The sequence below is a fragment of the Corythoichthys intestinalis genome, chromosome 6, assembly GCF_030265065.1.
Source record: "Corythoichthys intestinalis isolate RoL2023-P3 chromosome 6, ASM3026506v1, whole genome shotgun sequence".
In the NCBI taxonomy this organism is placed as follows: domain Eukaryota; kingdom Metazoa; phylum Chordata; class Actinopteri; order Syngnathiformes; family Syngnathidae; genus Corythoichthys; species Corythoichthys intestinalis.
In genome coordinates, this window is record NC_080400.1 from 48,481,678 (window position 1) to 48,499,097 (window position 17,420).

The following is a 17,420-nucleotide window of genomic DNA, read 5'->3' on the forward strand; positions in this document are numbered from 1 at the left end:
TAATGTTAAAATGGTAGTGTATTATAGTCCAACATACTTTGTCCTCCATGTTGTACAGGGGTTTTACATGCACCCTGTAAAACTCTTGGGGGGAGATAGGTCCCACACGATGGAAGTTCTTATCCTTATCTCGGTACTCCCAACATATGGTCTCAGGTGGGCTGCCAAGACAAACGCTAACCACCCGGAACACCTGCAAAGCCAAAGTTGAGCCATTAATTAACCAGCAAATCACACTGTAGTGTCGTGGGAAAGATGTAGCCAGTGTTTTAAGTACCGTATTTTCACTACGTGGAACGCTTAAAAGCTTTCAATTTTCTCAAAAACTAAATATATGGATCAATATTGGTTAAACATGGCATCACATTCCCTTTAGCACACTTCTATCCCATTTCTATGAATGCAAAACACAACCACCAACTACTGCACCTTATAATGCAGTCTGCCCTATAGACCCTACTCACATGACGTCACAACCACGCCCCCGCGCCATATTGTCCGTCAACTTGTCGTGTTGACGCATTACCGCTACGTAAATTCCTCCTATTATGGCGTGTTTTTCTGCTCGTTAACATTAATAATCAAAATGGTGAAGGCGTGTGTGGCGGTCGGTTGCAATAACAGAGAAGATAGACGGAGAGACTTGAAGTTCTACCGTATTCAGAGAGACCCGGAGAGGAGAGCGAGATGGACTGCTGCAATTCGACGAGAAAACTGGGCTCCAAACGATTACCACAGATTATGTAGTAGTCATTTTATATCTGGTAAGATGCATTTAATATATATTTAAAGGGTTTTGGGCTGACAACCACAATTAAGATAATTGCTAGGCTAATCGCCGACAACATACACTCAGACGTTGTGAATGAACTACCTGAAAATATATAATTATAAGGGGATAATAAGACAGTTGTCATACAATTAATTTACAATTTCACTATTGAGGTCAAAAGCCAAAAAATAAATTCAACTAGGGACAATCTGGAGTAGTGCTATCGCACTTCATATTTATTACATATTATATATGTATGTAGTGAGAGTGCTATCGCTAAACCATATAAACATTAAAAGCCCTAGCTCCATTGACAAATGACATGAAATACATTAGACTTGACAGTGGATGTTAGCAAGAACAAAAGATTTTGAATTGAAAATTTCGTAACTCACCTTCCTGCCGAATTTTCGTGGCCCAGGACCTGTTTCACCCAACCAGCAACGAAGTATTTATAAGCCTCCAAGCTCTTAAAGTTTTTCAAACTTTCGTGAGAATAGGCTAATTTTGTGTGGACAAGATAGCTGTAAATATCAGAGTAGCAGATGTCAGGCAGCGATGGCGAAGACAGCGGGTCGAAAAACATCGATTTAGGCATCAAATATGGATCTGGCGAATGGATAAACTGAAGCTTTTCCACATAACGCCTTTTATGCAACGCATCCAATGAGTTTACAGTGTCAGATAACACCGGGGCTTCCATGAATTGCTCTATAAATTGCACGACTAATTGAAACCATTGAGAATAGGGCTTAAAAATGACGGACAATATGGCGGCCGGATACAGCGACACGTCATTTTGTGACGTAGGTGAGAAGGGTCTATACAGTAAGGGTCACTAACATGTTACTAAGTAACACGTTATTGTTATCTGATTACGTTCTTTCACTAACGAGCAATGTCACGCGTTCATTTTTCAGAAGCAGTAATCTGATTAAAGTTAGTTTCCTTAGTGTCTGTGCATTACTATGTTGTTATTGCCTCATAATGTATGTAGAATGAAGAATATTGTAGTCATGTACGAAGAATAGAAAATTTTAGAAAGGTTCCCACTACACTTTCGTTGCCATGGTAACCGCTCATACTTCCCGTTTTGGTCTCGAGTAACACGCGCTAAGTGTTTTTGGACTGAGAGAGGCGGGTGCACATTCTAGCCAAGTGCAGCCCCCTGTTGAGATGTGCAAGGGAATATTGATCTGTGTGCATCCATGAATGAAAGTGGATATTTTTCCTGAATTCTGGAGGGTTCCAGCGTTAGGTTGAAGCTGCTACATGCACGGCCATTTTGTAGCTTTGCATTTTCAACGGCAGGTAGTCATCGCTCAAATTCGGCAGCATTGTTTACATCATATTCGTGTTGTACATCCATGCCGAGAGGTTACGTGTTCGTTTAGCATCTTTGGGATGTGTTTAAAGTCAAACTGAGTCTAAAGTGCTTAGTTGCCACCAAGTTTTGTGGCCAAATTGACGACGTGTGTGTACGGCGTACTAGCGGGTTGTGTGCGCACATTCGCGCCTGCCCCAACCTTTGTGTTTATTGCACATTTCATTTGTGTGTTGTTGATTATTGTACAGTCAATTTGCATTGTTTTACAATGGCACTGATATGCTGTTAACACGAACCCCTAAACTTTAACCCAAAGACATTAGGCTTAATCTTAGAGTTATCTGGGGTTTAATTAGTCTGTGGAGTTGAATTCAACAAATTTTATGCAGTTTGTCAGTTATTTGTTCGTTTCAGGGCTCTGGAGAGGCTAAGCTATTTCGTCAGTTATTTGTTAGTTTCAGGGCTCCGGAGTGGCTAAGATAGCGCAAGTAAATGGTGGTTGAAATCAACTCCATTGTCCAATTAAACGCCCGTTAACTCGAAGACTACGCCCTATGAGAAAAATTCTGATCTTCCCCTTTAAATTCAATTATTAGTCAATTACATGCAATTACATTTTTCTGTTGTCATTCTTATATGTTGAGACAGCATAGGGTGAAAAATTTGTAACTGATAACTTTTAAAGTAACTTAGTTATTTTGATTTTAAAAAAAAAGTCATCAGTAAAGTAACAAGATTACTTTATTGAGGTGTAATCAGTAAGGAAGGCCAGTAACACTGGCCCTATATACATAAAAACTGTTTTACATTCATTGAAGGTGCGCCTTGAACTCCGATCCGCTTTATAGTGCAGAAAATACAGTATTTCAGAAGAAGAAGAAGAATGCTTTCAAATCTTCCCGGACTATATTTCAGTCTGCATGACACAGAATATGTCCAAAATGGGGTTATGAACCTTGCAATACTTGCCGACCATTACCGCTACTAATCCCACCCTGTTTAGCTCATTTTTCTTTCAACAACACTCCTCTCCCTACAGTCATTCTCTCATTTCCCTATTTGTACCTCATAGCCTTTCTTCATGTGTGTCTTCCTGCTGTCTAAAAGAATGATTTCCTGTGAGCAGAAAAGCTCTATTTGGACAAGTCTGTTTGTTAATCTGGCCTTTTTTAACTTCTGCTGTAGATGTCAGGGATATGCCCTCATGTTTCACAACTGTCATGCCCCCCCCCCCCCACACACACACACACACTTTGAGGACTGAATATATTAGTACGATCAAATGACTAAAACATTTAAAGAAAATGTATATTCCATTTGTGGTAGAAATTAAAAAGAAAAAAAGTACCTTTTTCTTACAAGTGACTCAAAACACAGGCTCATTTTTGTGTCTTTTGTTAGACACAAAAAAAGAGTTATGAGTGCTTGTTGATGACAGAAAACTTAACAAAAGGTTGGCTGATGGTGAATAAATTCTGCCCTGTATTTAATGACTTGTGTCCAAATCAGTGTACCGTGCCTCTTGTCCAAAGAGAATGAATGACTCTAGCTCACCCGCGACTTTATTAAGGATAAGCCTTATATACTGTAAAACGATGTAGCGAGTGGGATGAGTTGAAATTCCGTAAAGGATAGGGGGGCTACACCAAATGTGTCTTCTATCTGAATTCTAACACAATGTAAAATGGCAGCGGGGCCAATATATCTTGCATCATCAGCATTGCAGTCATAACTTGGAATGCACAAAAATGAAAATCAATGGAAGAAAACAAAAAATGAGAAAACCTGGCCAAAAACTTAAAACCAGGACTTTTTGGAAGATGGGCCGCCCGCTACACCTGGCATAAAAATGGCACAGCGTTTGATATAAAGAACACGATGCTAACAGTAAAGCATAATGGTGGCAGTGGGATTGTCTGGGCATGCTTTGCTTCATCAGGATCAGGACAACATTCTGTGAATGACGGAAACTAATTTTGCCTTTTACCCAAAGATCCTGGAGGAGAACCTCCGGCAATCAGTTTATGCCCGCAAAGGACAATGATCCAAAACACAACAGGAAGTCCGCCTTAGGATGGCTTAAAGAACAAAATTGGTCCAAAATTCCTCCACAGCAGTGTGAAAGACTCATCACCAACTATCGCAAATGTTTACTTTCAGTTATTGCTGACAAAGGCAGCACAACTCACTATTTGATTCGGGGGGGAAAAGTAATTCCCCCCCATAGGTTTATATTTTTCCTCCCCTGGTAAATAAAATCATTTAGGACATTCATTTTACTTACCCTTGAGTTGTCTCAGTGTGATATTAATATTGGCTTGATGAAAATTTTGTGACAAATATGCAGCAAAAAAAATAATAAATAAAAACAGGTAAGGCCAAATACTTTTTCATGGCAATGTACTACCGTAATTTCCCGAATATAACGCGCTCCCCCCCCCCCCCAAAATTAACTTGTAAAATCATGGTGCACATTATAAACGGGTATATGGATGGAGACAGAAATATATATATATATACACATACGATTTTTTTTTTTATTATTGACACGGCCACATTGTGTTGAAGAAACGTATGCGGCGACCCATTGCCATTGCCCATTATGGTATGTGACGTCACCATTTTGTTTCGGTAATACTTCACTCTGATCGGCCGAATGATTTCGTCTGTGTTAAATTCTGCTTTTTTCACTCTTCATAAAGCACAGAATTTAGTTTCTTGAACTCATTTGAGTCAACGTTTATTGCAGCTCCGCAACTAGGACCATAGCAAACGTAACAACACGGACTTCCTGTGTGTGTCCGTCAACTATATCTGTCCCTCGGGAAACTCAAACCCAAATAACAATAGTTCCTATTGTTACTGTTGTGTCAACAGCGACGAGCTCTCTCGGATTTCCGACTTACGTTCTCACTTTCAATTGACCTTATCAATCCATGGAAGAAACATTTATTCATCATGATGAAACGAGCAAGTTATACAGCAGCCTTTAAAAGAAAAGTCACATCTGTTTTGTTTTCTCCTAGATTCTGGTAAGTTGAAGAAGTTGTCAAATCATATTACCGTAAATTTTGTCAGTTTAGGGTAATGTTTTGAACTACCAATATGCTATGCTTGTGCTGTGTTTCACCAGTCAGTAAAATGACATTTCTTTATCTGTACACGAGCTGTTTTCTTCTATTTATTGGTGCTAAAATTGGGGTGCGCGTTATAAATGGGTACAATAATTTTCCCTAGATTTTACAAGTAAATTTGGGGTGCGCATTATACACGGGTGCGCCTTATATTCGGGAAATTACGGTATGTTTATCATTTCTGTATTACATAAACATCAAACTACACAAACTGTTGTTATATTGTATGTATTTGAACTAGAACTGTGATGTCAACTCATTCTTTTAACGTGAGCAAATCCTCCAGCATATCTGGCCTTGAGTGAAGAGTGTTTCGTAAAGCAAACCACTTCCAGGTGGACAAACACAGACCACAATCAGGCTAACCTCATTAGACAAACAACATTGTGTCTGCAACTTTTGCTTTTATACAAGGTGTGTGTGCTTGTGTTTACACAAGCAACAAGTAGATCACAACAAAAAAGGCATCAACAAAGGCTGCTTAACGGGATGCTGTGCTGTGAACATGTCTCAATGGGAGCCTGATTGACTCACTTCTCCCACACTTAAAAAAAGATGTAAAACATGAATAACACCACATCAAAAGGTTTAAGCAATTCTGAGAGAATTCCCCCCCAACCCCTAAACAATTGCTATACATCTGAATAACAAGAAACAAGATACATCAAGCTGGATGCACTGGTTTTAGTACATCAAGGCAAGCACAGCAGAGGAACTGACTTCAATACAATGGAAGACTCCACTGCAGCATCGCACATCAGAGTATATTCCTTGCAATACATGGGACATTTCGGAAGCAATTTGTTCATGTCCGGTTGAGAGATGTTGTGGAAGAAGGCGTTGTGCAGCGAGAAGAGTTTGGGTTGAACTGCTGCTCACTGCCGACAAGATTAAGACTATTGGTAGGTAGGGATGTCCCGATCCGATACTTAGTATCTGTATCAGTGCCCGATTCGGCTATTTTTGAAGTATCGGACAGTATTGGATTTGGTCACAAGATTAGATCTGAACCAGTAGTCACATGTTTTCAGTACCATTGCTCTTTTCGGCTGCTGTAAACTCCCTCGTTTTTCGCGGTTAATGGGGACCAGAACCTGCAGGGATAAGTGGAAAAACCGCAAAATAGCGCATCCCCCTACCTCCAATTTTTTTTTGTGTGTGTTCAATGTAATTATTCAGATTTAGCATTGGAAAGACATACATATAAGACATTCCCCCCCCCCCACTTTTTTCCCTCCAAAATATAAACAAAAAAAATATGTATAGAAATATTTTAATAAATGTTTTTTAAGAACTTCAAATGTAATAATTATGATAAGTTTTAAAGATGTTACTGTCCTTCTTAATTATTTTTAAACAAGAATAAAGTAGTAGTTGAATAATGCTAGCCTTTATTAAATACTTCACTGAGTGAGTCTACTCAAATCCGCTCGGAGCTGCTCACTTACACACAATGAGTCGCCACAGCAACTGTTTACCAAGTCAAACACCATCCAGCCCACCCTATTGGGAGACAAGCTGGAGCGGGCGGGAGTGGCCCACCACCTCACCACATGGATCCAGGACTACCTCACAAACCGGCCACAGTACGTGAGGACACGGGACTGTATGTCTGACGTGCTTCTCTGCAGCAGTAGGGCACCGCAGGGAACTGTCTTGGCTCCCTTCCTGTTCACCCTCTACACTTCGGACTACAAATACAACACCCCGACCTGTCACCTGCAGAAGTTCTCCGCCGACTCTGCGATCGTCGGCCTCATCTCAGACGGAGATGATCGGGAGTACAGAGAACTCAGTCAGGGTTTTATGGACTGGTGCCAGCAGAACCGCCTTCGGATCAACGCGGAGAAATCCAAGGAGCTGTTGGTGGATTTCTGCAGGCGCCGGCACTCTCCACCTGCACCAGTGAATATCCAGGGAACGGACGTTGAGAGAGTCTCAACGTACAAATACCTGGGTGTTCATCTGAACAATAAACTGGTTTGGAGTGACAACATCGACGCTCTCTATAGGAAGGGTCAAAGCAGACTCTTCCTACTTAGGATGCTGAGGTCTTTTGGCGTTCAGGGGGCACTCCTCAGGAACTTTTATGACTCAGTGGTTGCATCGGTCATATTCCAGGGAGTGGTCTCCTGGGCAGGCGGCGTCTCAGCCTGGGACAAAAAGAGGCTGGACAAACTGGTGAGGATGGCCGGCTCTGTCCTGGGCTGCTCCCTGGACTCAGTGGGGGACAGGAGGATGATGGCAAAGCTGTCATCAATGCTGCACAATCCGTCCCACCCACTCCGGGGCACCCTTACAGCACTCCACAGCTCCTTTAGTAATAGACTTTTACACCCTCGCTGTGCGAAGGAGAGATTCCGCCGCGTCTTCCTGCCTGCCTGCCGCAATCAGGCTGTTTAATAAGAACACTAGGTAGTCTCTAAAAACTGCCGGTCATTAGTGCAATTGTGCAGTTCTGCACTTGTGATTATACTGTGCAATATCTAACATTCCACACTACTGTATTTTTTTATTGCTTCCAATTTCTGTACTTTATATTTGCACAGCCGTACTGCCACCTATTTTTTTCCCCCTCTGTACTATGTACAGACTATTAGTGTGTTTTCGAATGTTTGCTGCTAATGTTATACATTAACGGCTACATCACGCTGTCCTCTGCGTTACCTATATCTTTGCTGCTGTAACACCGAGAATTTCCCCACGGTGGGATCAATAAAGGTCTTCTTATCTTATTGACACATGCGGTGCTTCAGAAGTTCGTGACTCTGGCAAGATCAAACACATTCATCTGTCAATCATCGTTAATTTTAATAAACAACTCCAGTGTATGTGTACTGCCTGCCAGACGAACAAAGAACAGGGAAAGGGAAGGTGCGAGAGGGAGACTGCGCGATCGGCCACTGGCAGCTAATCTGTATTACCGTATTGGCCCGAATATAAGACTGTGTTTTTTGCATTGAAAAAAAGACTGAAAAAGAGGGGGTCGTCTTATATTCGCGGTCTAGACATCATACCCATTCACGACGCTAGATGGCGCCAGATATCATTGAAGCTATGTTTTTTTATGACAGATCTCAGCTACTCTCAGGATTTAACCAGTTTGCATTATTTTATTGCAATGTTTTTCCTTATTCAGATTTGTTTCAAGACTACAGTCACAGTTAGACTTCACTTTGATGGTTAATGCAGTTATTGCAATTTTGTTGTTTTATCACAAAATATTGGTTTATTTACATTTCAAAAACCAGAAGCCATTCATTTACAAATGTGAGTGAACTCTACATATTTAAATGTTCAGATATTAAGATTTGAATGAGGCAAAATAACATGCTTTTTCTCTCAAATATTTTGTTATACTCATTTGTTTCGGATGTACTATAATTATTTTCTGAATAAAAATTAATTTGGTGTTCAAAAAGTATTTTTTCAAACTTGAGTCTTGAAAAAGAGGGGGTCATCTTATAGTCAGGGCCGTCTTATATTCGGGCCAATACGGTATTATTATTATTTTTTTTTTAATTGGAAAAAAATCTGCGATGGACTGAGGGCACGAAGTAGCGAGGGATCACTGTACTAGGCAAATATGTCCGCTGAGTGAGACTGCAGCTCTTTAGAAATGATAGAAATAATGACAGTAAGGCAACGTTCATACTGCAGGTCTTAATGCACGAATCTGATTTTTTCGTGTTTTTCCAACTCAAGTGAGGCATTAACGATCTGTACGGGACAAGTCGCATAGAAATGGACCATTTCAAATCCGATCTGGGCCACTTTCGTATGTGGTTTAAATCCAATCTGGGCCCCATTTTTCCAGAACGTAACGGCGGTCTGAACTGGCAAGTCTCCCAAATCGGAATTCATGCAGCAATTACGTCAGCAAAGAGTGAGAGAGCCGGCACGCTACGGTAGCGGTGCAGCTGTCTGTTAGTGCATAGCTTGCCTTGAACACAGCTTTTGGGGAAAGTGCATAGCTTGCCTTTAACACAGCTTTTGGGGAAGGGTCGGGCTTGGCAACAGTCATAAAGAAAATAAAAATGGGTTGAGGATAAGCCTGAGAATGATCGGTTTTCTCTCTGCTCTAAATGAGCAATATTTCAAGATTGCTTACACGGCCGAGAGTCGGGGAAAACTTCCCGTATGTGTGTGTGACATGCACGGACAGTGCGTGCATGCTATTGATCCACAGAAACTTTAAATATAAGCCTGAACGGAATTTATTTATGTCTGCTATTTGTGTCCTCTTTTTGGAAATCAAAATATGATAGCCCTGGAATGACGGGTGACACCCAGCATGTGTAGTCATTTGTTTTGATGCTTTCGCGCATGCGGGTCTTCTTGCTCAGCGCGTATTGGACTGCAAATTAGTGCGCATGCGTAATACTTCAACGGTCTCAATGGACAAAGGCAGTCTGAACGGGCATGCCGAAAAACAGATATGAGAATAAATCGGATTTGTGCATTAAGACCTGCAGTATGAACGTAGCCTAAGTAACATTCTTGAGGGAGTATTTGCATCCAATCCCTGTGCACCCAAAGTGAGAGTTGAGTGTGTCCTCAGCAGTAAGTCAGACTTGTTCCAAGTGGGTGTTGGCCATTTTTATGGACAGGCCACCAGGTGGAGGGATTATATCTCGACACTGGCCTGGAAGCGCCTCGGGATCCCCCAGTCAGAGCTAGTTGATGTTGTCAGGGTAAGGGAAGTTTGGGGATACCTTAAAAATATAGGTATCGGATCGGCAAAACGTCCCTACTTAGTGAGTGTGTAGTGGTACACCTAGCCATAGTATGGATATGCTTTTCATTGCACAGAAGGGAACATTCAAATGTCGAGTAAACTGAAGCTTTCACAATATGTTGGCATGGGGAGTGGGAGATATAGGCTATTAACTAATAGCTTGTCGCTAATAATTATATCAGCTCGTACCCCAAAAGCCAATAAATGGTTTCAACTCCAAGCTTGACACATAACCCATCTGCTGATTTAGTACAGCCATAGAAATGTTCCACCCAATCACTCAAGAAAACCCCTGAAAGGAATGGATGGACTTGTTAAAGAAAATGACAAGGAAGTGTAGCCTCGCAACAGTGCAAAGGACCTCTTATACTGGGCCCAAAGCTCTTGTTGCGCAGGAAGGCAGGCACACTTTTGATTACGACTGTCAAAACTAGCAGGGCAAGCCAGACTGACTTTTGCCCTGGCAAGTTGGGAACCACAGAATACCAACCTATTTTATTTTCATTCTGGTCCAATATCGACCAATGAAACACAGCATGCGAGGTGGGATTTCTTCATGTGAAATGAAAGCTGCGACAGCAATTTATTTATTTTTTTGACTACTAGGCGTTTTGGAAGGTGTTCTGTGCCCCAAGCCATAAATCTGACCAAGAAGCTGGTGTATTGATTTTCTATATTAGCTGATCTGAGTAACGCAAAGTCTGAATACGTTGCTTGTGCTACAGGACACATGAAGACAGACAAGCATTTACAGTGGGGCAAATGAGTATTTAGTCAACCACTAATTGCGCAAGTTCTCCCACTTGAAAATATTAGAGAGGCCTGTAATTGTCAACATGGGTAAACCTCAACCATGAGAGCCAGAATGTGGAAAAAAAAACAAGAAAATCACATTGTTTGATTTTTAAAGAATTTATTTGCAAATCATGGTGCAATATAAGTACTTGGTCAGTACTAAAAGTTCACCTCAATACTTTGTTATGTACCCTTTGTTGGCAATAACGGAGGCCAAATGTTTTCTGTAACTCTTCACAAGCTTTTCACACACAGTTGCTGGTATTTTGGCCCATTCTTCCATGCAGAGCTCCTCTAGAGCAGTGATGTTCTGGCGCTGTCGTTGGGCAACACTGACTTTCAACTCCCTCCATAGATTTTCTATGGGGTTGAGATCTGGAGACTTGCTAGGCCACTCCAGGACCTTCAAACGCTCTTACGAAACCACTCCTTTGTTGCCCTGGCTGTGTGTTTGGGATCATTGTCATGCTGAAAGACCCATCCACATCTCATTTTCAATGCCCTTGCTGATGGAAGGAGATTTTCACTCAAAATCTCTCGATACATGGCCCCATTCATTCTTTCCTTTACACAGATCAAAGTCGTCCTGGTCCCTTTGCAGAAAAAAAAGCCCCAAAATATGATGTTTCCACCCCCATGCTTCACAGTGGGTATGGTGTTCTTTGGATGCAATTCAGTATTATCAGTGGTCTTGTATGTCTTCCATTTTCTAATAATTGCTCCCACAGTTGATTTCTTTATACCAAGTGTTTTACCTATTGCAGATTCAGTCTTCCCAGCCTGGTGCAGGTCTACAATTTTGTCTCTGGTGTCGTTCGACAGCTCTTTGGTCTTGGCCATAGTGGCGTTTGGAGTGTGACTGACTGAGATTGTGGACAGGTGTCTTTTATACCGATAATGAGTTAAAACAGGTGCCATTAATACAGGTAATGAGTGGAGCCTCGTTAGAAGAAGTTACTCTTTGACAGCCAGAAATCTTGCTTGTTTGTAGGTGACCAAATACTTATTTTCCACTCTAATTTCGAAATAAATTCTTTAAAAATCAAACGAATCAAATTTGACAAAAATCAAATGTGATTTTTTTTTTTTTTCTCCACATTCTGTCTCTCATGGTTGAGGTTTACCCATGTTGACAATTACAGGCCTCTCTAATCTTTTCAAGTAGGAGAACTTGCAAAATTGGTGGTTGACTAAATACTTATTTGCCCCACTGTACACTCGCATTCACACATACACTGTAAAAAAAAATGTGTAAAGAGTCTAGGTTTAACAATAATTATCTGATTTTTCATAAACTGTAGTGTAATAATACTGATCATTCTTTGAGGGCATTCTCAAAATTACTATTAGACTTCTAATCACACTACTTTCAGTGAACAATTATCTAACAGCCCCCTCTACTGGCTGAGTTATAAAACTGCTGGACAAAAAAATTTGGAACGTTCTGCTGACAGAATCTTCAATAAGAACGGCGAAAAACGAACTAAAGGCCCAAGGCACAACTTTGCATTTTAATGCTGTCTAATCTGCATCTTGATGCTGTATGTCACAGCTGTGAGATGGGATAGATAACTAGCACAGATTCAGACAGAATTGTGAACAATATTTGAAGGAAATGGCCACTCCTATATGTACTAAAATTTAAGATCTCAAGCGTTCAAACTATTCCACAAAGGGTCGCAGTGAGTGTAGGTTTTCATTTTAATCGATCAAGAGAAGGCCTTATCAAAACCCTGGTATCTTACAAGTGTCAGTTAGATGCTGCTTGTTTCATTAGAAACCTCATGAGTTAAATTGTGCTGGATCAATTGGAACAAAAACCTGACCTCACTTTGGACATTGAGGAACAGTTTGGACACCACCGTCATAATCTTTGAATGCAGCACACGAAAAATGGGAGCCAGAACAAAAGTTTTGTGTGCATACCTCCTCCATCATGGTGTTGATGGCATCGGAAATTTCTGATTGAGGTACTTCATTGTCCACCAAGCTCCTCAATTTGTAGCAGTATTCTCTTAGCTGTTAAAAGAAAGTTGGGCATACACAAGAGTAAGTTGTTCCAAGAGCAATTTCAGGAATAATTAGTTGTTCTTTGACTGAATACATGCACACCTTATGATTAAGAAGGCCATTCATTTTGCGGGAGTCCTCTGAGCTGTTTGCCTCTGGGAAGCATTTCTTTGGTATTACACCATACTTTTCTGGGTAGAAAACAAAATAATACCATGTTAATATTCATGCTAATGCTGTTAAAGTAAAAACATTTAAGTAATTATCATAGTTAACTGAGTGTATTCCCGTGTTTAATGGACCCACCCACCACGAACGCTGAACGGCCACTTCACTCTTTTTTTCATAAATCTAGGCCCTCATGTCCTGGATTCTATTGGGCAGCAAGTGAACACTGTTCATAGAGATATGGCACTGCTGAAACTGGCCAGAGAGCTTCTAAAGCAGTTTGGCTGCATAGTTTACGTGGGAACAGTCCACACACCCGGAGTGCATGCCTGTTGGCCAATACAGTGGTACCGCTATATATGAAGTTAATTTGTTCCCGGATCTTGTTTGTAAGTCGAAATGGTCGTCTTTCAAGCAGGATTTCCCCATAAGAATATATTATAATTCCATTAATTCGTTCCACAGCCTGAAAACCTACACTAAATTCTTAATAAATAATGATGTTACTATTGCAACTATCAATATCAAAGAGCAAAACAAATAAATTATGAATAAAAATTGGAATAATATAATAATAGCAATCATTTCTGTAATAATGTAACAAACTGGGTTCTAATGTGGCAAATTTGTATGCGTGGTGTACCTGAACGCATCGCGTGGCTGATTTGACGGAGTGAGCCTTTTTACTTTCATTTTGTTTACTTGTTGCAGGGGACACTAGGCGTGTTGTGTTGTACAAGTTGACGGAATAAATGATTAGAAACCTGGCGAAGCTGGCGATTTCATCACAATAATAATAGCCACCTAAATTTATAAAGACTGGCGAACGGAAAAGGACCGCCGAGATAGACAGTCTACGGCTGTATTGTTGAGCCATATCACGGATGTGCACCCCACTCTCATATTTTTCTATCATATCCATATTCATGTCAATGGTAAGCATCACCTTTTTCCTTTTTTTTTTTCACCACCTGCACTAACATTGTTGGAACCCATGTTGATTTCTCTCACAAGAAAATAGGCCGTGTGTCCGTCTTGCGGAAAGAAACTGCAGTGCTGTCAAAGATCATCGTATTTAGACCATGTCGACGGATGTAAAACAAAAGGAGAGTCAAATTTTACGTCGAATGTCGAAAAAATCTTGTGTCGAAGTGATCGTATGTCTAGGTACCACTGTATGACGTCTGGCTCAAGTTTTGTTCGGATTTCAGTAAAAAAAAGTGAGTTGCCACCTTTCAGATATAGTGTTGTTTTTCTTAAGTCATCACAACTTTGTGTTCATGTATTTCAATGACCTATAAGGCTTTCCAATCAGTGGTGTTTTTCTTAAGTCATCACAACTTTGTGTTCATGTTATTTCAATGACCTATAAGGCTTTCCGATCAGCAGTGTTTTTCTTAAGTTATCACAACTTTGTGTTCATGTTATTTCAATGACCTATAAGGCTTTCCGATCAAACTGAAAACACGCTTTCAGTCAGTAGTAACGTTTGAGCCAAAAATGTTTGGTGGCTGAGTTCTTGGTGCATCTAATTGCAACGATCAAAGCCAAAGATGGGTATCCATATTTGTCATGTGCCAGTCTAACTGTGTTGTCTCACTGTAACCAATGAGGCTGGCCGAGAGTTGTTTAGTTTAAGGCTAACTACTTTCTGAGGAAGCTACATAAAATGTCTATCAAGGATGGCTTCATCTATGTGTGTGTGTGTGTGTATAATATTTAATCCTTTGATAAATAACCAGTGACAACTGCTATAATAGTAACATCATTCTTTTACAATGTGAAGGTCAACTAACCAATGAGATTGACCAACATATCCCACTGTCCTCCATCATTAGCTGGATTGAAAAGAAGGAATTGTAGCAGCCGTCCATCCATTGGCTGCTTCTTCTGTGCAGTCTCCACGAAGGCATGAAGGAAGTAGTACGACCGCTCAATCTGTCCAGGAGAAATGGTAAAAAAGGTGTGATATTTATTTTGAAAGAAAGCTTATCTGGGAAGTGAAATATCCTCTTATAATGTTGAAAAAATAGAAATACATGCTCTTCCAAATCTCACCTTATCCCAGAAAAAGAGATAGGACTGACTAAACTCAAACTCCTCTATGTTAAACTTCTTCATGAAGGGAAGTCGCATGACATTGAGACATGAAAAGATCCAACACCTGCCTGGTTGAGAAGGAAATGTACAGGCATGTTAGTTTTGGTATGACCCTCAAATAAATTCCAATTACACAACATCGTACTTGTAAGTACTGAACTATAGTGAAAATGCAGTCAACCCTCCAATGTTAATATGTATACACATATTGTAAAAATCATGGATGACCTTTGAGGTTTGTCTAAGTGTGTATGTGTGATGGGGGGAACTTGTTGGGGGAAGGGGATTTACAGTATATGGCTTATTCCAATGCTGTGGTGGTATACTGACTAAAGTGGAATAACATCTCTGGCGTCGCAATAATTAGTAAGTCAAAACTCTGGGCACAAGAAAAGGAATGTCTGTATGGGTCAAATTTAGGTCTAAGTACACATTTTTGTGTTTCACAATGCAACAGTCAAGTTTGTTTGTACACTTATATGGTAAGAACTGTGATGAATAAAGTATATCGAGCTTTTGCTCCACATCCCTACTAAAGGATGTGCTTCACATTAAAGCAGTAAACCATTTATTGGGTTCAAGTTTTAAGGCAGATGGTTATATTCTTTTCTGACACTCATGATAATAAAAATGTTCCAAAGTTCAAACTTTTACAAACTTCAGCTAACGTCACATGTATGTTTTGTGCATGTGGGAGGAAACTGGACTACCCCATCTGATGCCCATCTCTACTGTTCTCTCTTGTTAAATCTTTCAACATGGATGATCTGGTGGATGACTTTACCAAGATGAAACTCCATTACCCTGTATTTGTTATGAGGTGATCTTTATGATATGCTCCTATTACAGAAAAATTATGATCCATACTTATGATCAAATTTAAGAAAAGAGATTTTTTTTGTTTTTTTAAACATTTCTTTCAAAAATCGTTCTGAAGAAAGAAAATAACCTAAAGTCTTTTTTTGTTTGTTTGTTTGGACAGGCTTCTATTGTCAAATGAAAATTAATAAGTGGCTTTTAATATTAAATTAAATCATTCCAAGGTACAGTGCCTTGCAAAAGTATTCGGCCCCCTTGAACCTTGCAACCTTTCGCCACATTTCAGGCTTCAAACATAAAGATATAAAATTTTAATTTTTTGTCAAGAATCAACAACAAGTGGGACACAATCGTGAAGTGGAACAAAATTTATTGGATAATTTAAACTTTTTTAACAAATAAAAAACTGAAAAGTGGGGCGTGCAATATTATTCAGCCCCCTTGCGTTAATACTTTGTAGCGCCACCTTTTGCTCCAATTACAGCTGCAAGTCGCTTGGGGTATGTTTCTATCAGTTTTGCACATCGAGAGACTGACATTCTTGCCCGTTCTTCCTTGCAAAACAGCTCGAGCTCAGTGAGGTTGGATGGAGAGTGTTTGTGAACAGCAGTCTTCAGCTCTTTCCACAGATTCTCGATTGGATTCAGGTCTGGACTTTGACTTGGCCATTCTAACACCTGGATACGTTTATTTTTGAACCATTCCATTGTAGATTTGGCTTTATGTTTTGGATCATTGTCCTGTTGGAAGATAAATCTCCGTCCCAGTCTCAGGTCTTGTGCAGATACCAACAGGTTTTCTTCCAGACTGTTCCTGTATTTGGCAGCATCCATCTTCCCGTCAATTTTAACCATCTTCCCTGTCCCTGCTGAAGAAAAGCAGGCCCAAACCATGATGCTGCCACCACCATGTTTGACAGTGGGGATGGTGTGTTCAGGGTGATGAGCTGTGTTGCTTTTACGCCAAACATATCGTTTTGCATTGTGGCCAAAAAGTTCAATTTTGGTTTCATCTGACCAGAGCACCTTCTTCCACATGTTTGGTGTGTCTCCCAGGTGGCTTGTGGCAAACTTTAAATGAGACTTTTTATGGATATCTTTGAGAAATGGCTTTCTTCTTGCCACTCTTCCATAAAGGCCAGATTTGTGCAGTGTGATTGTTGTCCTATGGACAGACTCTCCCACCTCAGCTGTAGATCTCTGCAGTTCATCCAGAGTGATCATGGGCCTCTTGGCTGCATCTCTGATCAGTTTTCTCCTTGTTTGAGAAGAAAGTTTGGAAGGACGGCCGGGTCTTGGTAGATTTGCAGTGGTCTGATCCTCCTTCCATTTCAATATGATGGCTTGCACAGTGCTCCTTGAGATGTTTAAAGCTTGGGAAATCTTTTTGTATCCAAATCCGGCTTTAAACTTCTCCACAACAGTATCTCGGACCTGCCTGGTGTGTTCCTTGGTTTTCATAATGCTCTCTGCACTTTAAACAGAACCTTGAGACTATCACAGAGCAGGTGCATTTATACGGAGACTTGATTACACACAGGTGGATTCTATTTATCAT

At 40.5% G+C, this 17,420-nt stretch overlaps 1 protein-coding gene across 1 annotated transcript in view; it reads right to left on the reverse strand.

Annotated features, from left to right (window-relative positions):
* blmh (bleomycin hydrolase) overlaps positions 1–17,420 on the reverse strand; it is a 32,944-nt gene that overhangs the window by 10,515 nt on the left and 5,009 nt on the right. Inside the window, exons 3-7 of the mRNA XM_057839569.1 lie at positions 15,003–15,112; positions 14,741–14,882; positions 12,879–12,967; positions 12,693–12,785; positions 38–193 (exon numbers count right to left, since the gene is read on the reverse strand). Of these exons, the coding sequence (XP_057695552.1) occupies positions 38–193; positions 12,693–12,785; positions 12,879–12,967; positions 14,741–14,882; positions 15,003–15,112 (590 nt within the window). The remainder of the gene's footprint in view (positions 1–37; positions 194–12,692; positions 12,786–12,878; positions 12,968–14,740; positions 14,883–15,002; positions 15,113–17,420) is intronic.